General features: G+C 45.4%; 1 protein-coding gene across 4 annotated transcripts in view; it reads right to left on the bottom strand.

The window, feature by feature from the left end:
* Positions 1 to 24,397, bottom strand: part of LOC135526722 (glucocorticoid receptor-like) — a 62,792-nt gene that overhangs the window by 20,857 nt on the left and 17,538 nt on the right. For 3 of the 4 annotated variants that reach the window (XM_064955328.1, XM_064955330.1, XM_064955331.1), the window contains exons 3-4: positions 3,413 to 3,591; positions 2,072 to 2,188 (exon numbers count right to left, since the gene is read on the bottom strand). In XM_064955328.1, coding sequence (XP_064811400.1) covers positions 2,072 to 2,188; positions 3,413 to 3,591 — 296 coding nt within the window. The remainder of the gene's footprint in view (positions 1 to 2,071; positions 2,189 to 3,412; positions 3,592 to 24,397) is intronic. The other variant, XM_064955329.1, reaches the window with a different exon arrangement.

The following is a 24,397-nucleotide window of genomic DNA, read 5'->3' as shown; positions in this document are numbered from 1 at the left end:
ATCTGACCACAATTATATCCTCCTGATTCCTGCTTACAAGCAAAAAACTAAAGCAGGAAGTACCGGTCAATAAGGAAGTGGTCAGATGAAGCAGATGCTAAGCTACAGGACTGTTTTGCGATCACAGTCTGGAACATGTTCTGGGATTCTTCCGATGGCATTGAGGAGTACACTACATCAGTCACTGGCTTTATCAATAAGTGCATCGGTGACGTCGTCCCCACAGTGCGTACGTACATATCCCAACCAGAAGCCATGGATTACAGGCAACATCCGCACTGAGCTAAAGGCTAGAGCTGCCGCTTTCAAGGAGCGGGACTCTAATCCGGACGCTTATAAGAAATCCCGCTATGCCCTCCGACGAACCATCAAACAGGCAAAGCATCAATACAGGACTAAGATTGAATCCTACTACACCGGCTCTGACACTCGTCGGGTGTGGCAGGGCTTGCAAACTATTACAGATTACAAAAGGGAAGCACAGCCGCGAGCTGCCCAGTAACACGAGCCTAACAGACGAGCTAAGAAACATTTGTTGGAAATTTCAATTGCAAACAATCTATGGAAACAATTTCTAATTGTTTGCATAGTCAACATACACACATCACTGACATACACATTTACCCCACCAGACATGCCACCAGGGGTCTTTTCACAGTCCCCAGGTCCAGGACAAATTCAAGAAAAGGTACAGTATTAAACAGAACCATGAATGCATGGAACCCCCTTGGTGGGGTGAATGCATGGAATCTAATACACATATATACAAGCAGCGTAAGTGAACAGTAAAACCTGGTTTCAAAAACAAATAAAGCAACGCCTCACGGCACAATGCCTCTCCACCATGTGACCTGCTTGTTGTGTGTATGTACTGACATGTGATCTACTTGTTGTGTGTATGAACTGACATGTATGTGGAACTGATAGATACAATTTACATACATTTAAAACATGAACATGTAGTGTAATGTTTTTTTGGTTATGTGTCCGGGACCCCAGTAAGACGAGCTGTCAGCATCAGCGTCGGCTAATGAGGATCCTAACAAATCAAAACAAACATGACAACAGAAAGACTAAATGTACCTTCCAGGTTCATCCCTGCCAGGAGACAATAAAACAAGGTAAAATAGTGTACCTTCTAGGTTCATCCCTGCCAGGAGACAATAAAACAAGGTAAAATAGTGTACCTTCTAGGTTCATCCCTGCCAGGAGACAATAAAACAAGGTAAAATAGTGTACCTTCTAGGTTCATCCCTGCCAGGAGACAATAAAACAAGGTAAAATAGTGTACCTTCTAGGTTCATCCCTGTCAGGAGACAATAAAACAAGGTAAAATAGTGTACCTTCTAGGTTCATCCCTGCCAGGAGACAATAAAACAAGGTAAAATAGTGTACCTTCTAGGTTCATCCCTGCCAGGAGACAATAAAACAAGGTAAAATAGTGTACCTTCTAGGTTCATCCCTGCCAGGAGACAATAAAACAAGGTAAAATAGTGTACCTTCTAGGTTCATCCCTGCCAGGAGACAATAAAACAAGGTAAAATAGTGTACCTTCTAGGTTCATCCCTGCCAGGAGACAATAAAACAAGGTAAAATAGTGTACCTTCTAGGTTCATCCCTGCCAGGAGACAATAAAACAAGGTAAAATAGTGTACCTTCTAGGTTCATCCCTGTCAGGAGACAATAAAACAAGGTAAAATAGTGTACCTTCTAGGTTCATCCCTGCCAGGAGACAATAAAACAAGGTAAAATAGTGTACCTTCTAGGTTCATCCCTGCCAGGAGACAATAAAACAAGGTAAAATAGTGTACCTTCTAGGTTCATCCCTGCCAGGAGACAATAAAACAAGGTAAAATAGTGTACCTTCTAGGTTCATCCCTGCCAGGAGACAATAAAACAAGGTAAAATAGTGTACCTTCTAGGTTCATCCCTGCCAGGAGACAATAAAACAAGGTAAAATAGTGTACCTTCTAGGTTCATCCCTGCCAGGAGACAATAAAACAAGGTAAAATAGTGTACCTTCTAGGTTCATCCCTGCCAGGAGACAATAAAACAAGGTAAAATAGTGTACCTTCCAGGTTCATCCCTGCCAGGAGACACTTGCGGAAGCGGCAGGCTGGACAGTTTTTCCTTCTGATCTTATCGATGATGCAGTCGTTCCTCCCAGCACACAGGTAGTTGTGTTGCCCTGAGAGACAAGAAAAAAATCATTTAAATTACTTAAAAAATAAAGTACTATATTCTTGACAGCATTTCCCCCTTGCATCATACTGGATCAGCAAGCCTCCCACTGGCAAATAAAATGAGCATTTTCTTTATAACAACAGGCACAGACAAGTACAGTATTATTTATGATATGCATAACGAACACCATTCCATGGTACCAAAGGTGTACCAGTATCAGTTGTCCTACAATCTCACCCCTTGCGAATCCTTTTGGGGCTCCTGAGTGGCTTAGCAGTCTAAGGCACTGCATCTCAGTGCTAGAGGTGTCATTACAGACCTGGTTCAATTCCAGGCTGTATCACAACCGGCCGTCCCATAGAGCGGCGCACGGTCATTGTAAATAAGATTTTTTTTTTCTTAACTGACTTGTCTAGTTAAATAAAGGTTAAATAAAACATGATACATTTCCTGGATGACAGGAAGCTCTGGGCTATACTGGGCTGTCCACATCAACATCTGTTGCGCATTGCGGTCAAGGGCGGTGCAATTGCCATACCAAGCTGTGATGCAGCCAGTGAAGACGCTCTCGATGGTGCAGCTGTAGAACGTTTTGAGGATCTGAGGGCCCATGCCAAATCTTTTCAGCCTGTTGAAGGGGAAGAGGTGCTGCCATTCCCTCTTCACGACCGTGGGGGTGCGTGTGGACCATGTTAAGTCCTTCGTGATGAGGATGCCAAGGAACTTAAAGCTATCGACCTGCTCAAAAAACATCCCCGTCGATGTGCATGGGGGGTGTGTTCTCCCCTCTTTCTCCTATAGTCTACGATCAGATCCTTGATCTTACTGACGTTGAGGGAGAGGTTGATGTCCTGGCACCACACTGCTAAGTCTCTGACCTCCTCCCTGTAAGCAGACTCATTGCTGACCGGCGATTTTAATGTCATTGGCCTACAAAAATAAAACAAATCCTACCTTGTCAGTATCTACCGTAAACAAACATTGTTCCCTGACACCACAGTACAAGGCGTCTTACCATCTCAGTCCTTGCCACAGGCAAGTATGATGATACATAAACCACACATCATTTCATGACATCACCAGTTCCAGATCCGTTTCCACCCACTTGGCAAGATAGTAAAAAAAGATCTGGGACCAGACCATATGACTTGTCCTAGCATCTCACCCCTTGGCAAGATATTAAAAACAGATCTGGGACCAGACCATATGAGTTGTCGTAGCATCTCACCCCTTGCCCCTGTACCTTCCACGGCTCTCTTGAAGAACACCTTGCAGCTTCCGCAGGTGAGCACCCCGTAGTGACAGCCAGACGCCTCATCTGAACACACCAGACAGACCTTATGGGTGGTCCCGGCCTTGCCCTGGGTTGTACATGACGCAGCGCCACCACCATGCTTGGAGGTAGAACTGCATTGAGAGGAGAGCAGGGAAGAGGAGAGGGAAGAGAGGGGGAGGAGAGCAAGGAAGAGAGGAGAGCAAGGAAGAGAGGAGAGGGAAGAGAGGGGAGCAAGGAAGAGAGGGGAGCAAGGAAGAGAGGAGAGGAGAGGGAAGAGAGGAGAGCAGGGAAGAGAGGAGAGCAAGGAAGAGAGGAGAGGGAAGAGAGGGAGGAGAGCAGGGAAGAGAGGAGAGCAAGGAAGAGAGGAGAGCAAGGAAGAGAGGAGAGCAAGGAAGAGAGGAGAGCAAGGAAGAGAGGAGAGCAAGGAAGAGAGGAGAGCAAGGAAGAGAGGAGAGCAGGGAAGAGAGAGAGAGGAGAGCAGGGAAGAGAGAGAGAGGAGAGCAGGGAAGAGAGAGGGAGGAGAGCAGGGAAGAGAGAGGGGGAGAGCAGGGAAGAGAGAGGGAGGAGGAGAGACAGTCAGTAACAAGTGTGATTTTATGAATGAATACAAAATAATAACTTTGCAATAAGTGCCAAATACACACTGATGATGCTCCTGGGATTCTGAAAACATTCCCACAGAGGCAGAGCAGAGTCTCTTAACTATGGACCAGCTCACCTAGAAGCATGTGGCCTGAGCTGGAACACTGTAACAGCAGGGGAACTCAACACATGTATTCCCCTCTTGCTCTTGAAAAGCATCCCTTCTACATTTTCACAGCATGCCTAGGGTTATATTAGTTTACAAACAACATACTGTATGTGAGCTAAACAAACACATATTCCAAACAGGGCAGGGGCTTTGGCACGTCTATTGTTACACTTCCTACAGTCGAGATGAGATCCACTACATTTACTCTGGAGCTTACAACAATGCTTGGGTGAGTTTCCTGTTTCTGAAATACATTTTCCTTTAAGATCCAAAGAACAAACATATAAACTGTGGTTCAACCATTTCTTCTATGGCCTCCACACCAGTCCAGTGGTAGGATCACCATACCTGATGTCAGCAGGTAGCCTAGTACTTAGAGCATTGGGCCAGTAACCAACAGGTAGCCTAATGCTTAGAGCATTGGGCCAGTAACCAACAGGTAGCCTAATGGTTAGAGCGTTGGGCCAGTAACCAACAGGTAGCCTAATGCTTAAAGCATTGGGCCAGTAACCAACAGGTAGCCTAATGGTTAGAGCGTTGGGCCAGTAACCAGCAGGTAGCCTAGTGGTTAGAGCGTTGGGCCAGTATCCAGCAGGTAGCCTAGTGGTTAGAGCGTTGGGCCAGTAACCAACAGGTAGCCTAATGGTTAGAGCATTGGGCCAGTATCCAGCAGGTAGCCTAGTGGTTAGAGCATTGGGCCAGTATCCAGCAGGTAGCCTAGTGGTTAGAGCGTTGGGCCAGTATCCAGCAGGTAGCCTAGTGGTTAGAGCGTTGGGCCAGTAACCAACAGGTAGCCTAGTGGTTAGAGCGTTGGGCCAGTAACCAACAGGTAGCCTAGTGGTTAGAGCGTTGGGCCAGTAACCAGCAGGTAGCCTAGTGGTTAGAGCGTTGGGCCAGTAACCAACAGGTAGCCTAGTGGTTAGAGCGTTGGGCCAGTAACCAACAGGTAGCCTAGTGGTTAGAGCGTTGGGCCAGTATCCAGCAGGTAGCCTAGTGGTTAGAGCATTGGGCCAGTAACCAGCAGGTAGCCTAGTGGTTAGAGCGTTGGGCCAGTAACCAACAGGTAGCCTAGTGGTTAGAGCGTTGGGCCAGTATCCAGCAGGTAGCCTAGTGGTTAGAGCGTTGGGCCAGTAACCAGCAGGTAGCCTAGTGGTTAGAGCGTTGGGCCAGTAACCAACAGGTAGCCTAGTGGTTAGAGCGTTGGGCCAGTATCCAGCAGGTAGCCTAGTGGTTAGAGCATTGGGCCAGTAACCAACAGGTAGCCTAGTGGTTAGAGCGTTGGGCCAGTAACCAGCAGGTAGCCTAGTGGTTAGAGCGTTGGGCCAGTAACCAGCAGGTAGCCTAGTGGTTAGAGCGTTGGGCCAGTAACCAGCATAACAGTTCCTAGAGTTACACAGTTCTTTGAATTCTATCTAAAGCACACAGAATGTTGCAGATAGAAATGTCATGATTAGAGCTACCATGATCACTTTCTCTACAAGTCAGAGATGCCTGTCTGTTCTATATGATTCATTTCTATCTGACTTTGAAGGTTTCTCAACATGTAATATGTTTGAGGTGCCCTTTCCCACTAGGTGGAGCAGTGCCTTGCTGCAGTAATGTGCTGCTACTTCCTCTGCTGTAGTCCCCCCCCCCCACTCCTGTTTACTGCTAAGCCCCAGCCAGCCACAGCAGGAGCAGCAGCTACGCCCACTTTAGTGAGCCTGAGCAACACAGACTCAGGTCTGTACTGAGAGGAAATGGCCTACTGCGCCACAGCGGCAGCAAACCTCAACCGTCTGCCACAACACAAACATCTGGTCTAACTTCATCTGATCAGAGACTTTAGAAGACACCGGCTGCTTCTCAAACGACACAATTAGGAGACTGCTGCTGCTACTACTGCTGCTACTACTACTGCTGCTGAGACAGAGAGGCACTCAGAGCATACAGTTACAACTACACCTCATTACCGACTGCTGCTGCTACTACTACTACTGCTGCTACTACTGCTGCTACTACTACTACTCTACTACTACTACTACTACTGCTGCTACTACTACTACTGCTACTACTCTACTACTGCTGCTACTACTACTGCTACTACTACTACTACTATGCACTGAGCTGGCCAACAAACCTGCCTGTCTGTCTACTTCCCATATACAGTGCAACTTCTGCACCATGGTTGACCAGTAAGGGCACTACAGCACATTCTGAAAGTATTCAGACCCCTTGACTTTTTCAAAATGTTGTTACATTACAGCCCTATTCTAAAATGGATTAAATTGCACACCTACACACACCCCCCTAATGACAAACCAAAAACGTTTTTTTTTTTTTTTGTTTTAGAAATGTCTGCAAATGTATTAAACATTTTAAATGGAAATATCACATCTACATAAGTATTCAGACCCTTTACTCAGTACTTTGTTGAAGCACCTTTAGCAGCAATCGAGCCTTGAGTCTTCTTGGGTATGACGCTACAAGCTTGGCACACCTGTAATTAGGGACTTTCTCCATTCTTCTCTGCAAGCTCGATCAGGTTGGATGGGGAGTGTCGCTGCATAGCTATTTTATAGTCTCTCCAGAGATGTTTGATCGGGTTCAAGTTCGGGCTCTGGCTGGGCCACTGAAGGACATTCAGAGAATTGTCTGGAAGCCACTCCTGCGTTGTCTTGGCTGTGTGCTTAGGGTCGTTATCCTGTTGGAAGGTGAACCTTCACCCCAGTCTGAGGTCCTGAGCGCTCTGGAGCAGGTTTTCATCAAGGATCTCTCTGTACTTCACTCCGTTCATCTTTCCCTTGATCCTGACTAGTCTCCATGACACTGAAAAACATCCCCACGGTATGATGCTGCCACCACCATGCTTCACCGTAGGGATGGTGCCAGGTTTCCTCCAGACATGACGCTTGGCATTCAGGCAAAATAGTTCAATCTTGCTTTCATCAAACCAGAGAATCTTGTCTCTCATGGTCTGAGAGTCTTTAGGTGCCTTTTGGTAAACTCCAAGCGGGCTGTCATGTGCCTTTTACTCAGGAGTGGCGTCTATCTGGCCACTCTACCATTAAGGCCTGATCGGTGGTGAGCTGCAGCGATGGTTGTCCTTCTGAAAGGTTCTCCCATCTCCACAGAGGAACTCTGGAGGAACCAACAGGTTCTTGGTCACCTCCCTGACCAAGGCCCTTCTAACCCCATTGGTCGGTTTGGCTGGGCGGTCAGCTCTAGGAAGAGTCTTGGTGGTTCCAAACAGCTTTCATTTAAGAATGTGCCTCGACACAATCCTGTTCCGGAGCTCTACGGACAATTCCTTCCACCTCATGGCTTGATTTATTTCTCTGACATGCACTGTCAACTGTGGGACCTTGTATAGATAGGTGTGTGCCTTTCCAAATCATGTCCATTCAATTGAATTTAACACAGGTGGACTCCAATAAAGTTGTAGAAACATCTCAAGGATGATCAATGGAACCAGGATGCACCTGAGCTCAATTTCAAGTCTCATAGAAAAGGGTCTGAAAACATATGTAAATAAGGTATATAAATTAGCAAACATTTCTAAAAACCCGTTTTCACTTTGTCATTATGGGGTATTGTGTGTAGATGTATGAGGAGAAAAATATATTTGATCCATTTTAGAATAAGACTAACGTAAATAAAATAAAATAAATTAAAATGTGTTAAAAGTCTTGGTCTGAACACTTTCATTGTATATGGAGGAACAGTGAGCCATTTAAGATGCAGGTCTCTGGTGGTTTAAAACATCCACAGTTACTTAGCCCTGAGACATGGCTTGTAGACTGTAGAGTAGGCCCAAGCCATCAAAGTGTAAAATGCTACCAGTTAAAACAAGTGGAGGTAGGTTGTTACCATCGTCATTAGGGCCAACCCACACAGCCAAGGGAGTCAGAATCAGTTGGGTCTGAGGAGCAAAGGAATGACTTCAGTCCAGCAACACTCAACCAGTCAGCAGTATAAATAACCAGTTCAGCAACACTCAACCAGTCCAACAACACTCAACCAGTCAGCAGTATAAATAAACAGTCCAGCAACACTCAACCAGTCAGCAGTATAAATAAACAGTCCAGCAACACTCAACAAGTCCAACAACACTCAACCAGTCCAGCAACACTCAACCAGTCAGCAGTATAAATAACCAGTCCAGCAACACTCAACCAGTCAGCAGTATAAATAACCAGTTCAGCAACACTCAACCAGTCGAACAACACTCAACCAGTCCAGCAACACTCAACCAGTCAGCAGCATATTTAACCAGTAAGAGTAGGGTGGAGTAGGGTCTGTCTGTCTGTATAGGTCTGTCTGTCTGTATAGGTCTGTTTGTCTGTATAGGTCTGTCTGTCTGTATAGGTCTGTTTGTCTGTATAGGTCTGTCTGTCTGTATAGGTCTGTCTGTCTGTATAGGTCTGTCTGTCTGTATAGGTCTGTCCGTCTGTATAGGTCTGTCTGTCTGTATAGGTCTGTCTGTATAGGTCTGTCTGTCTGTATAGGTCTGTCTGTCTGTATAGGTCTGTCTGTCTGTATAGGTCTGTCTGTCTGTATAGGTCTGTCTGTATAGGTCTGTCTGTCTGTATAGGTCTGTATAGGTCTGTCTGACCCGGACCTTGTTCACACTATTACCCTTTACACACTGCTGAGCCAAACGGACGTATACTGGACAGGCTCGATGGGCAGACGACCTGAACTCTGCTGCTGCCAGTCCCAACCAGAACAGAGCCATCATGATCCTGCTCAGAGCCGCTGTGGTTCTGACCCCGATCGTGTGACTTTTTTTTTTATACCCTTTACACACTTGAGCCGACCTATACAGGGCTGGCCTGACTACGCATCCGCCATACCGTGGGCTTGACCTTGGCTATGTCCCAAACGGCACCCTAAACAACCCCGAAAAACGTCATTTCTGGCTTCTCATCGCTTGTGTTCCAAATAGGATACTATTTCCTATGGGTCCTCGTCACAAGTCGTGCACTGCACAGTAAATAGTATGCCGTTTGGAACACAGCCTATAAGAAGACAGAAATATGAAATGTGTTTTTCCGGGTTGGCAGCGCTACATAGATCAGGGTTGCATGACAAAGAGGGGAGAAACTATTTCCTCTGTGATAGAAAATGCTGCTCAGAGCAGAGCTTCAAGGCTACAGGAAGCTCTTCCATTCCTCATATAGTCTTCGATGGGACAAGAAAGAGAAGACGACAGAGAAAGTCAAAAACTCTGTCAAACTCCCTGCACCAAAAGCAAAAAGAGATTTTCTGCAGTGTTCGTTATGAGGTTTACTCTGTAAAGCCTTACTCCCTACAGGCTTTTACAGACGCTCCCCTACCCGTGGCTTTCTAATTTAGTGTCAATTAGTGTACCGTCTGGGCACAACCCATGTGGAATTCTGAGCCTCCGGCAGCGTTTGGAACTGCTGATCTGTGGCTGGGAACGCTGGGTTAAATCTCAGCCTACGCTGCCCCTCAGTCAGTCAGTAGACTTCTTTTCCCTGACGGAGACATGGATCCTCCCAGAGAACACTGGGTTAAATCTCAGCCTACGCTGCCCCTCAGTCAGTAGACTTCTTGTCCCTGACGGAGACGTGGATCCTCCCAGAGAACACTGGGTTAAATCTCAGCCTACGCTGCCCCTCAGTCAGTTGACTTCTTGTCCCTGACGGAGACGTGGATCCTCCCAGAGAACACTGGGTTAAATCTCAGCCTACGCTGCCCCTCAGTCAGTCAGTAGACTTCTTGTCCCTGACGGAGACGTGGATCCTCCCAGAGAACACTGCTACTCCAGCTGCTCTCTCTTCATCTGACTGCGTTTTTTTCTCATAGTCCGAGAGCATCTGATCGTCGTGGTGATGGCACAGGGCTACTCATTTCTCCTGACTGGAGATTTTCTATATTCTCCCTCACTTGCCTGTCCAGCTCCTGATTTGAATTCCATGTTGTCACTGTCACTTGTCCACTCAAAATTAACATGGTCAACTTTCGACCCACCTGGTGCCTTAAAAGAGTTCTCTTAAATGAGCTTGACCTTGATAAGCTATACTGAATAAAAGTATAAACGTAACATTCAACAACGTCAAAGACTTTACTGAGTTACACTTCATATAAGGAAATCAGTCATTTCACATGACTGTGAATACAGATACGCATCTGTTGGTCAGAGATACCTTTATAAAAGGTAGGGGTGTGGATCAGAAAACCAGTCAGTATCTGGTGTGGATCAGAAAACCAGTCAGTATCTGGTCTGACCACCATTTGCCTCATGCAGCGGGACACATCTCCTTCGCATAACGTTGATCAGGCTGTTAATTGTAGCCTGTGGAATGTTGACCCACACCTCTTCAATGGCTGTGTGAAGTTGTTGGATATTGGCGGGAACTGGAACACGCTGTCGTACACATCGATCCAGAGCATCCCAAAGAAGCTGAATGGGTGACATGTCTGGTGAGTATGCAGGCCATGGAAGAACTGGGACATTTTCATGTTCCAGGAATTGTGTACAGATCCTTGCGACATGGGGCCGTGCATTATCATGCTGAAACATGAGGTGATGGCGGTGGATGAATGGCACGTAAATGGGTTTCAGGATCTCGTCACGGTGTCTCTGTGCATTCAAATTGCCATCGATAAAATGCAAGCGTGTTCATTGTCCGTAGCTTATGCATGTCCATACCCCGACCCCACCATGGGGCACTGTTCACAACGTTGACATTAGCAAACCGCCCCTCCACACAACGCCGCACACACCGTCTGCCCGGGACAGTCGAAACCGGGTTTCATCCGTGAAGAGCACACTTCTCCAGCGTACCAGTGGTCAGCGAAGGTGATCATCTGGCCACTGAAGTCAGTTACGTCGCCGAACTGCAGTCAGGAAAAGACCCTGGTGTGGACGACGAGCAGATAAACTTCCCTGAGACAGTTTCTGACAGTTTGTTCATAAATTCTTTGGTTGTGCAAACCCACAGTTTCATCAGTTGTCCGGGTGGCTGGTCTCAGACGATCATGCAGGTGAAGAAGCTGGATGTGGAGGTACTGGGTTGTCATGGTTACACTTGGTCTGCGGTTGTGAGGCCAGTTGGATGTACTGGCAAATTCTCTAAAACGACGTTGGAGGCGGCTTATGGTAGAGAAAATAATAGTATCTGGCAACAGCTCTGGTGGACATTGCTGCAGTCAGCATGCAAATTGCACACTCCCTCAAAACCTGAGACAGGTGTGGCATTGTGCTGTGTGACAAAACTGCACATTTTAGTGGCCTTTTATTGTGCCCTTGGTATACCACACCTGTCAGGTGGACTGATTATATTGGCAAAGTTTAAATACTCACTGACAGGGATGTAAACAAAATTGCGCGTCAAACAGGAGAAATAAGCTTTTTGTGCATATGGAAAATGTCGGATCTTTTAACACGTTACATGTTGCGTTTATATTTTTGTTCAGTATAATATCTTGGCTCAACGCTCTTCGTACTGGGCTACTTCAACCTCCTGACGTCTATATTCGATTAAATTATTTTCAACTTTTTCATTCCCCTCCTTGCCTATTTTGACCTCACTCATTCCCAGTCCCCTCCCACTCACAAGGCAGACAATATGCTGGACCTCATCTTTACTAGAGGCTGTTCTCCTACTAATCTCACTGTAACCCCCCTCCAGGTCTCTATTATACTAATCTCACTGTAACCCCCCTCCAGGTCTCTATTCTACTAATCTCACTGTAACCCCCCTCCAGGTCTCTATTCTACTAATCTCACTGCAGCCACCCTCCAGGTCTCTATTCTACTAATCTCACTGTAACCCCCCTCCAGGTCTCTATTCTACTAATCTCACTGCAGCCACCCTCCAGGTCTCTATTCTACTAATTTCACTGTAACCCCCCTCCAGGTCTCTATTCTACTAATCTCACTGCAGCCACCCTCCAGGTCTCTATTCTACTAATCTCACTGCAACCCCCCTCCAGGTCTCTATTCTACTAATCTCACTGTAGCCACCCTCCAGGTCTCTATTCTACTAATCTCACTGCAGCCACCCTCCAGGTCTCTATTCTACTAATCTCACTGCAACCCCCCTCCAGGTCTCTATTCTACTAATCTCACTGCAGCCACCCTCCAGGTCTCTATTATACTAATCTCACTGCAGCCACCCTCCAGGTCTCTATTCTACTAATCTCACTGTAACCCCCCTCCAGGTCTCTATTCTACTAATCTCACTGCAGCCACCCCCAGGTCTCTATTCTACTAATCTCACTGCAGCCACCCTCCAGGTCTCTATTCTACTAATCTCACTGTAACCCCCCTCCGGGTCTCTATTCTACTAATCTCACTGCAGCCACCCTCCAGGTCTCTATTCTACTAATCTCACTGTAACCCCCCTCCAGGTCTCTATTCTACTAATCTCACTGCAGCCACTCTCCAGGTCTCTATTCTACTAATCTCACTGCAGCCACCCTCCAGGTCTCTGATCACTACTTTGTTTCCTTTTCTTTCTCCCTTTCCTCCAACCCTAGCCACTCAGCCCCTACCCAGATGGTCATGCGTCGCAGTAGTCTTCGATCTCTCTCCTATCATCTCTGTCTCTGCTGAATCCTTCTCGCTCTTGTCTCCTGACTCTGCCTCTTTCAGCCATCCTCTCCTGCCTTTCCACAACCTATGACTCACACATTCTCCCCTTTCTTCCCGGTCGGCTTGGCACTCCACTCTTGCTCCATGGCTGAATGACTCATTGGGAGCTTACAGAAGAGGGCTGAGGGCAGCTGAGTGAAAATGAAGAAAAACTAAACTAACTCAAACTTCCGGAGGACCCATCATCCTTTCACTCCCTCCTCTCTACCTTCTCTTCCTCGGTCTCTGCTGCTAAAGCTACTTTCTATCAGTCTACATTTCCTAACCAGAGGAAAAGCTTTTCCTCCCACCTTAAATTCTTCACCCCCCCAGCCTCCCTCTCAGCAGACAACTTTGTTAACCCCTTTGAAAAGAAATAGATGACATCTGCTTCTCATTCACTCAGCCTATTGAGTCCACTGGTCCCCACACACAGAACTACCCTCACGCCTTGACCTCTTTCTCAAGATGAAATCCTGTGAGTAGTGAGGTCTGGCCCGACAAACCGGGCCTGCTCAAACCTGTTACATTATCATCTGAAACTATTTGCTTCTCCTCTCTTGAACGTCAAAGCATTATTTTGTGATCTCCCAAAATAAATGGAATCTCTTTGTTTGACGAGACCTTCAGTCAGTGAATCAGGCTTCCTCCTTAGTAAGTGGAGGCTTTTTGCCATACATGCATTCAAACTACAGTAAAAACCCTTAATTTTGCCCTTTACTAGAAGTCGGCCGATTAATCAGCATGGCCGATTAATTAGGGCTGACTTCATAATAATCGGTAATGGGCATTTTTGGACACCAATTATGGATGATTACATTGCAATCCACGAGGAACCTGCGTGGCAGGCTGAACACCTGTTACTAGAGAGCAGCGTCAAAAGGACCTTGTGGCAGCAAGGAGCCAAGGTAAGGCGCTAGCTAGCATTACACTTATCTTATAAAAAAACAATCAATCTTCACATAATCACTAGTTAACTACACATGGTTGATGATATTACTAGGTTAACTAGTATAACATTGAAGGTTGTGTAATGTAACAGCAAAATTTAGACTTAGGGTTGCCACCCGTTCGATAAAACATGGAACGGTTCCGTATTTCACCGAAAAAATAACATTTTGAAATGTTCCCGGGCTTGATCATATTAATCCCCAAAGGCTCGTATTTCTGTGTGTTATTATACAATAATTAAGTCTATGATTTGATATTTGATAGGGCAGTCGGACTGAGCAGTGGTAGGCAGCAGCAGGCTCGTAAGCATTCATTCAAACAGCACTTTACTGCGTTTGCCAGCAGCTCTTCTCAATGCTTGAAACACAGCGCTGTTTATGACTTCAAGCCTATCAACTCCCGAGATTAGGCTGGCAATACTATAGTGCCTATAAGAACATCCAATAGTCAAAGGTATATGGAAACAAATAGTAGAGAGAGAAATAGTCGATGCGTTATAATTCCTATTATAACTATAACCGAAACCTTCTTAATTAACTGGGAATATTGAAGAACTGGGAATATTGAACCACCAGCTTTCACATGTTCTCGTGTTCTGAGCAAGGAACTTAAATATGAGCCTTTTCTTTTACATGGCACATATTGCACTTTTACTTTCTTCTCCAACACTGTGTTTTTGCATTATTTTAACCAAATTGAACATGTTTCATTATTTATTTGAGACTAAATAGAATTTTATTTATGTATTATATTATGTTAAAACAAAAGTGTACATTGTTCATTCAGTATTGTTGTAATTGTAATTATTACAAATATATATAAAAAATGGCCGATTAATCGGTATCGACTTTTTTTTGGTCCTCCAATAATCTTATCAGTGTTGAAAAATCATAACCGGTCAACCTCTATCCCTTACCTAAGGAAAACGTTTGAGGGGCACATGCAACACCCTTAATCGATTCCCTCAGATAAAAGGAAAACATTTCATGGGGCAATTATTCCTCAAGGGAAACGCTTAAGGTGTTTTAACTGGGCCAAGATACTACAGGGGACAGAACGAGGAGAGGGAAACAGGAAGTCAAACCTTTTCAAACTCGCTGCACCAAGCAGAAATATCACTATCCCAGTAATGCTGGCCAGATGTTGGAATCTAATCTGCAGTGATTACCCTACAACGTCTGCTGCCTGAGAGATAGCCTAGTTTACACAGTGAAGTAGGTGAACGACCTAGCCCCACAGTAAAAAAAACTCAGCCTTGCCCTAATTACTTATAGAGGCTCAGAGCTGTGGGCTACTTTCATAACACTGTGAGATAGTGGTCACCAAGCGGCCCCAAGGCATTCCTAATCAATCACCCAAAATGCCAAAGGCTTGCGCTCCTTTTCTTGGTATTTGCGCTGCTGGCAGGAGGTGCACTTGATTCAGACGCCCTGGTGGGCAAAAGTGTTGCCATTTGGAAACCTTTTAAATTTGTCTGAAAAGTCAAACTCCTCCTACCCTGGCGATCTGTGGCTAAATCAAGTGCGCCTATTGCACTGGCAAATTGGATAGCTCACCGTAGCTACCTTCAGCCTACGAGACATTTCATGACTTTTAAAACCATGACAAGAGAGACTGTCAAAGAATGCAGCAAAGAGCAGCTGTTGTTAAAGAGTTCAAGTCAAATCAAAGTCTGCTGAATACAACAGGTGTAGTAGACCTTACAGTGAAATGCTGAATACAACAGGTGTAGTAGACCTTACAGTGAAATGCTGAATACAACAGGTGTAGTAGACCTTACAGTGAAATGCTGAATACAACAGGTGTAGGCAGACCTTACAGTGAAATGCTGAATACAACAGGTGTAGGCAGACCTTACAGCGAAATGCTGAATACAACAGGTGTAGTAGACCTTACAGTGAAATGCTGAATACAACAGGTGTAGGCAGACCTTACAGAGAAATGCTGAATACAACAGGTGTAGGCAGACCTTATAGCGAAATGCTGAATACAACAGGTGTAGTAGACCTTACAGTGAAATGCTGAATACAACAGGTGTAGTAGACCTTACAGTGAAATGCTGAATACAACAGGTGTAGGCAGACCTCACAGTGAAATGTTGAATACAACAGGTGTAGGTAGACCTCACAGTGAAATGCTGAATACAACAGGTGTAGGTAGACCTTACAGTGAAATGCTTACTCACAAGCCCTTAACCAACAATGCCATTTTTAAGTTAACAACTAGGTATTAGGTAAACAATAGATAAGCAAAAAAATAAATCTAAAATAACAGTAGCGAGGCTATATACAGGGGGTACCGGTACCGAGTCAATGTGGAGGCTATATACAGGGGGTACCGGTACAGAGTCAATGTGGAGGCTATATACAGGGGGTACCGGTACAGAGTCAATGTGGAGGCTGTTGTAAGTCGCTCTGGATAAGAGCGTCTGCTAAATGACTTAAATGTAAATGTAATGTATACAGGGGGTTCCGGTACAGAGTCAATGTGGAGGCTATATACAGGGGGTACCGGTACAGAGTCAATGTGGAGGCTATATACAGGGGTACCGGTACAGAGTCAATGTGGAGGCTATATACAGGGGGTACCGGTACAGAGTCAATGTGGAGGCTATATACAGGGGGTACCGGTACAGAGTCAATGTGGAGGCTATATACAGGGGGTACCGGTACAGAGGCAATGTGGAGGCTATATACAGGGGGTACCGGTACAGAGTCAATGTGGAGGCTATATACAGGGGGTACCAGTACAGAGTCAATGTGGAGGCTATATACAGGGGGTACCGGTACAGAGTCAATGTGGAGGCTATATACAGGGGGTTCCGGTACAGAGTCAATGTGGAGGCTATATACAGGGGGTACCGGTACAGAGTCAATGTGGAGGCTATATACAGGGGGTACCGGTACAGAGTCAATGTGGAGGCTATATACAGGGGGTACCGGTACAGAGTCAATGTGGAGGCTATATACAGGGGGTACCGGTACAGAGTCAATGTGGAGGCTATATACAGGGGGTACCGGTACAGAGTCAATGTGGAGGCTGTATACAGGGGGTACCGGTACAGAGTCAATGTGGAGACTATATACAGGGGGCACCGGTACAGAGTCAATGTGGAGGCTATATACAGGGGGTTCCGGTACAGAGTCAATGTGGAGGCTATATACAGGGGGTACCGGTACAGAGTCAATGTGGAGGCTATATACAGGGGGTACCGGTACAGAGTCCATGTGGAGGCTATATAGGAGGGGGTACCGGTACAGAGTCAATGTACGGGAGCACCGGTTAGTCGAGGTAGTATGTACATGTAGGTGTCTAAACAGAGCATCAGCAGTGTAAAAGAGGGGCTGGCGGGTGGGGGGTGGCAGGTGGGGGGTGGCAGGACACAATGCAAATAGTCCAGGTAGCCGATGTGCGGGTAGGTTCGGGCTAATTGAGGCAATATGTACATGTAGTTATAGGTGTCTAAACAGAGCATCAGCAGTGTAAAAGAGGGGCTGGCGGGTGGGGGGTGGCAGGTGGGGGGTGGCAGGACACAATGCAAATAGTCCAGGTAGCCGATGTGCGGGTTGGTTCGGGCTCATTGAGGCAATATGTACATGTAGTTATAGGCGTCTAAACAGAGCATCAGCAGTGTAAAAGAGGGGCTGGCGGGTGGGGGGTGGCAGGTGGGGGGTGGCAGGACACAATGCAAATAGTCCAGGTAGCCGATGTGCGGGTTGGTTCGGGCTAATTGAGGCAATATGTACATAACTTGAATGAACATTCTGCATTACCATGGAAAGGGGGGGGTGTTGGCTGACGAAGATCTGCAACAACACCTTGCTTGTTTCAGCAAGAAGCAACAACGTTTCATCACGTTGTTAAGAGTCCATGTTCCGGCAGAAAACCGCACGAATGGCCGTCCGGGGCTTCATCGAGCGGTTCATTTTTATGCATTTATTTTGGGGTTATGAAGGTTATTGTATCCATAGCCGGCAGTTACAAGGTCATAAGGTAATTGTGTCAACCCTTTAGGGAATAGGGGGCCATTTGGGATACAGCCTATGCCTCAACTCACACTGTGGTGCAGGAAGAGGCTCTGCTTTGCCTGACTGACATGGAAACAGAGAGGAGAGCTGTTAGTAGAGGGGGAGAGATACATTCTTCACTGAGCTGAGCTGAAATCCACTAAAAGAGAAGAGGAACTGGTCCATCTTCACACAACACAACCGCGCACACACACACACACACACACACACACACACACACACTACAACTTTGATCACTGGCCAAACACCTGCCTGTTAAAGCCCACTTACAATACATTGTTACTATGATTATATAACCCAGCTTTAGTGAGTAGAAAAACACTTCACATAATTCATTATTAATATGGAAACAACATGGGAGGGAGAGAGCTGTGATTTGGATTAGGGCCTAAGCCTTTATCAACCGAACGGTAACCAGCCAAACACCCACCCACCGATCTCTCTACTCATCTAAGAAAAGGAATAAGGCCATTACCATTAGTTGAGCTAGACAGCATAGGGAGTCCAATTTCTACCACGATAACCCAGTGGGATTCTCTATTCTACCATGATTAACCCAGTGGGATTCTCTATTCTACCACAATTAACCCAGCGGGATTCTCTCTTCTACCACGATTAACCCAGTGGGATTCTCTATTCTACCACAATTAAGCCAGTGGGATTCTCTCTTCCTACCACGATAACCCAGTGGGATTCTCTATTCTACCACGATTAACCCAGTGGGATTCTCTATTCTACCACGATTAACCCAGTGGGATTCTCTATTCTACCACGATTAACCCAGTGGGATTCTCTATTCTACCACGATTAACCCAGTGGGATTCTCTATTCTACCACGATTAACCCAGTGGGATTCTCTATTCTACCACAATTAAGCCAGTGGGATTCTCTATTCTACCACGATTAACCCAGTGGGATTCTCTCCTCCTACCACGATTAACCCAGTGGGATTCTCTCCTCCTACCACGATTAACCCAGTGGGATTCTCTCCTCCTACCACGATTAACCCAGTGGGATTCTCTCCTCCTACCACGATTAACCCAGTGGGATTTTCTCTTCCTACCACGATTAACCCAGTGGGATTCTCTCCTCCTACCATGATTAACCCAGTGGGATTCTCTCCTCCTACCACGATTAACCCAGTGGGATTCTCTCTTCCTACCACGATTAACCCAGTGGGATTCTCTATTCCACCACAATTAAGCCAGTGGGATTCTCTATTCTACCACAATTAAGCCAGTGGGATTCTCTATTCTACCATGATTAACCCAGTGGGATTCTCTCCTCCTACCACGATTAACCCAGTAGAGCCAGTCTAGAGCCAGTCTCTCTACGTCTCTCAGCACTCGGTCTCTACACAAATCTCATCATTGGCTTTGATACTCTGATTGGTTGTTAGACTATCCTCATTTTGACGTCAGCACAAACAACTTCTACAATGGCGGTATCAGACTGAAAGTACGGCGTGCTCGATTTTATTTGTTAATTTTTATTTCCCCTTTATTTAACCAGGTAGGCAAGTTGAGAACAGGTTCTCATTTACAATTGCGACCTGGCCAAGATAAAGCAAAGCAGTTCGACACATACAACAACACAGTTACACATGGAGTAAAACAAACATACAGTCAATAATACAGTAGATAAATAAGCCTATATACAATGTGAGCAAATGAGGTGAGATAAGGGAGGTAAAGGCTTAAAAAAGGCCATGGTGGCAAAGTAAATACAATATAGCAAGTAAAACACTGGAATGGTAGATTTGCAGTGGAAGAAAGTAGAGATAGAAATAATGGGGTGCAAAGGAGCAAAATAAATACAGTAGGGAAAGAGGTATTTGTTTGGGCTAAATTATAAATGGGCTATGTACAGGTGCAGTAATCTGTGAGCTGTTCTGACAGCTGGTGCTTAAAGCTAGTGAGAGAGATAAGCGTTTCCAGTTTCAGATAAAGAGCTGCAGAATGCAATTCAGGGTGAGTGGTCAGGCAAGGAGTTGCCAGGAGCCAACACCATACTACACCCATCTGCTCCTGACAACCAGCTCAGCTATCTGTCAGAACCACGTAGACTAGACGTGTCGCCCAAATGGCACCCCTATTCCCTACATAGTGCACTACTTTTAACCAGGGACAATAGGGCTTTGGTCACAAGTAGCGCACTACGTAGGGCAAAAGGGTGCCATTTGGGACACAGCCTCGTGTGCAATCTTGGTATTTATGTAAGAGACAGTCCCAATCAATCATAACATTCTTTAAATTCCTACAGACGCTTTGTTTGAGTGCTCACATGCAATTGTTGTCCTCCTAAGCCACTAACAGCACAACATAGGACTCTACCAGGAACCCACAGCACCTTCAATTCACATTGTCATATGGGGAAATGTATTCAAAGGATTCCGACTTCCTATCCAGACAGAAACAACGGTCTCATACATGTCTGCTGCATTGGAGAGATCTAGATTCTGCTTTCGTGCTGACTGAAGGTTATAGGCTAGACAACATGACTGGGCATCCAGCCATGACAGCAAAAAAAGTCTAGTCTTAGTGAATGAGCAATCTTTGAATTAAACCCCCAAAAAACATACATTGATTGTCTGCCCCCCCCCGCCCCCAAATGATTAAGTGATCTTGCGAAACATAGCATCACTCTGAGAAGTGGCAGAGCGTTCAGCTGCGCACCGGCAACACTACACCCCTGATAGCAACGGTTGGATGAGCAGGAGTTTCACATAACCACAGGTGTGTGAACTAAGTGGCGCATTCAGTTGACTAAATTGTTTTTAAACCATTGCAGCTGCGCAAAAAGTGTCGAGGACCAAAATCATTTGGGTCTGACAGATCCTGGTGACGTCCATGACTTTCGCTCTAAAGGATGACCGCGGGAAGACTCCTAGAGGAGTCTACATTGAAACTAAATTAATAAAGGAGTTGCCGTGCAGACAATTCAATCACTTCCTTTGTCAACATCATGTTTGTGTCTCAATGAGGGAGTGTATTTCGTGAGAAAAGGAGACGAGATAAGATAGGGAGGGTAATCTTTCATTCACCACACAACCCAAAAGTTCACAAAGAGGGAGTGGCTTTCAGAGAAGGAAGAGACAATGGCAGTTGACCCATCACTAACCTTCCAAACGGAACAATGTGTGCCAAGCACACATCAAGCTGCTGCCTCTGCATTACTCTTTGGGGTTTCAGTATCTTTTAAGCACTTTGTGACAATCAAGAGGTCTCAATAACATAGGAAAGATTTTTTTTTTTAAACACAGAAAAAATATCTTGTTGAGTTTGTAAACTCCTGAGTGGTTCAGCAGTCTAAGACAGAGAGGCGTCACTAGAGACGAGAGAGGCGTCACTAGAGACGAGAGAGGCGTCACTAGAGACGAGAGAGGCGTCACTAGAGACGAGAGAGGCGTCACTAGAGACGAGAGAGGCGTCACTAGAGACGAGAGAGGCGTCACTAGAGACGAGAGAGGCGTCACTAGAGACGAGAGAGGCGTCACTAGAGACGAGAGAGGCGTCACTAGAGACGAGAGAGGCGTCACTAGAGACGAGAGAGGCGTCACTAGAGACGAGAGAGGCGTCACTAGAGACGAGAGAGGCGTCACTAGAGACGAGAGAGGCGTCACTAGAGACGAGAGAGGCGTCACTAGAGACGAGAGGTCGACCGACTATGATTTTTCAACACCGATACAGATTATCAGAGGACAAAAAAAAGCCGATACAGATTAATATATATTTGTAATAATGACAATTACAACAATACTGAATGAACAATGAACAGTTTTATTTTAACTTAATATAATACATAAATAAAATCAATTTAGCCTCATAAATAATGAAACATGTTCAATTTGGTTTAAATAATGAAAAAACAAAGTGTTGGAGAAGAAAGTAAAAGTGCAATATGTGCCATGTAAGAAAGCTAACGTTTAAGTTCCTTGCTCAGAACATGAGAACATATGAAAGCTGGTGGCTTCTTTTAACATGAGTCTTCAATATTCCCAGTTAAGAAGTTTTAGGTTGTAGTTATTATTGGACTATTTCTCTCTATACCATTTGTATTTCATATACCTTTGACTATTGGATGTTCTAATAGGCACTATAGTATTGCCAGCTTAATCTCGGGAGTTGATAGGCTTGAAGTCATAAACAGCGCTGTGTTTCAAGCATTGGGAAGAGCTGCTGGCAAACGCAGTAAAGTGCTGTTTGAATGAATGCTCACGAGCCTGCTGCTGCCTACCACCGCGCAGTCCGACTGCTCTATCAAATATCAAATTGTAGACTTAATTATAGTATAATAACACACAGAAACACGAGCCTTTGGGGATTAATATGGTCGAATCCGGAAACTATCATTTCGAAAACAAATGTTTATTCTTTCAGTGAAATATGGAACCGTTCCGTATTTTATCTAACGGGTGGCATCCATAAGTCTAAATATTCCTGTTACATTGCACAACCTTCAATGTCATAATTACATCAAATTCTGGCAAAAAAACCCACAAAAAAAACGAGCCAGGCGTCCCAAACTGTTGCATAGAACGCAAAAGAAGTGACACAATTTCCCTAGTTAAAATAAATTCATGTTAGCAGGAAATATTAACTAAATATGCAGGTTTAAAAATATATACTTGTGTATTGATTTTAAGAAAGGCGTGGATGTTTATGGTTAGGTACACATTGGTGCCACAACAGTGATTTTTTCGTGAATGCGCTTGTTAAATCACCCGTTTGGCAAAGTAGTCTGTGATTCAATGATAAATTAACAGGCACTGTATCGATTATATGCAACACAGGACAAGCTAGATAAACTAGTAATATCATCAACCATGTGTAGTTAACTAGGGATTATGTTAAGATTGATAGTTTTTTTTATAAGATAAGTTTAATGCTAGCTAGCACCTTACCTTGGCTCCTTGCTGCACTCGCATAACAGGTAGTCAGCCTGCCACGCAGTCTCCTCATGGAGTGCAATGTAATCGGCCATGATCGGTGTCCAAAAATGCAGATTACCGATTGTTATGAAAACTTGAAATCGGCCATTCCGATTAAATCGGTCGCCCTCTACGAGAGACCCTAGTCGATTCCAGGCTGTATCACAAAACGGCCGTGATCGGGAGTCCCATAAGGCGGCGCACAATTGGTATCGTCCGGGTTATGGTTTGGCCAGGGTAGGCCGTCATTGTAAATAAACATGTGTTCTTAACAGACCTACCTAGTTAAATAAAGGATAAATAAATCATTATTGTTATTGTAATTTCTGCTGGGCGTCAGTCACGGTTCGCTCCAAATCACGACTGTAAAAGGACACATTTTGGTCGGATGAGATATATTTCCCCCTGTCTTGACCAATCAAACTGCCGCATTCACTGAGCAGGCATTGGACCAGCAGACATCCATCCTCTGACTGATGTACGTTTACCTTGAGTGTAGTTGTTCTCCGGTAGCAAGTTAAAAAGCTGAAGCAAAACCTTAGGAAATGTAGCTGGCTACCTTCTTTCTATGATGGCAATGCAAAGTCTCTGGGAAAAAAATACAAAAATAATTCATTGTAAGCTAATTGACTTATGCTTGTCTGTTCTGTTAGCCAAATAGCCTTGAACTTCTGCTGCCATCTGATGAAACACGAAGCTATTTTATGCCGAATGTGTTGCATTCATTTATGTTGCGTGAAGAAAAAACTATAGTTGCACGTGAATGATCACTCTATTGAATTAAAAAACAACAGTTGACTTTCAATATAAAACGCAGGTGAAATGGCATAAAAAATTGCTGAAAGCAAATGTGACCCATTGCCGCTGAGGTAAAAATAGCTTTTAGAAGGGTCCAAAGTAGTGCACCAAAGTAGGGAGCCATTTCAGACAGCCGAGTCATAGGTTATAAGGCATGAAATAATTTCACTGGCAGGTAAAGAGTCAACAACAGTGCTGAGAGACAAGCATGTCTACGCGTGTGTAAGCGTGTCTGAGCGTGTCTAAGCGTGTCTAAGCATGTGTAAGCATGTTTAAGCGTGTGTGACGTTGTCTAACCGTGTGTGAGCGTGCCTGAGCGTGCCTGAGCGTGCCTGAGCGTGCCTGAGCGTGCCTGAGCGTGTCTGAGCGTGTCTGAGCGTATCTGAGCGTATCTAAGCGTGTCTGAGCATGTCTAAGCATGTCTAAGCGTGTCTGAGCGTGTCTGAGCATGTCTAAGCGTGTCTGAGCGTGTCTGAGCATGTCTAAGCGTGTCTGAGCGTGCCTGAGCGTATCTAAGCGTGTCTGAGCGTGTCTGAGCGTGTCTGAGCGTGTCTGAGCGTGCGTAAGCGTGTCTGAGCGTGTTTGAGCGTGTCTAAGCGTGTCTAAGCGTGTGTAAGTATTACTGCCAGCTTGTAATGGCTAACGACAGACACCTAGGAACAGCCCAAACCCTGAGGCCAAAATTACATAAAGGGTGCGTTCCAGACCGTCTTTACTACAGATGTGCAGATCAGCCTCATGACAGACAGAGGAACAGACCAAACCCCGAGGCCAAACTTACATAAAGGGTGCGTTCCAGACCGTCTTTACTACAGATGTGCAGATCACCCTCATGACAGACAGAGGAACAGACCAAACCCCGAGGCCAAACTTACATAAAGGGTGCGTTCCAGAC

The sequence above is a fragment of the Oncorhynchus masou genome, chromosome 32 (assembly GCF_036934945.1).
Source record: "Oncorhynchus masou masou isolate Uvic2021 chromosome 32, UVic_Omas_1.1, whole genome shotgun sequence".
Taxonomy (NCBI): Eukaryota; Metazoa; Chordata; class Actinopteri; order Salmoniformes; family Salmonidae; genus Oncorhynchus; species Oncorhynchus masou.
This window is presented reverse-complemented; position numbering and strand designations above follow the sequence as displayed.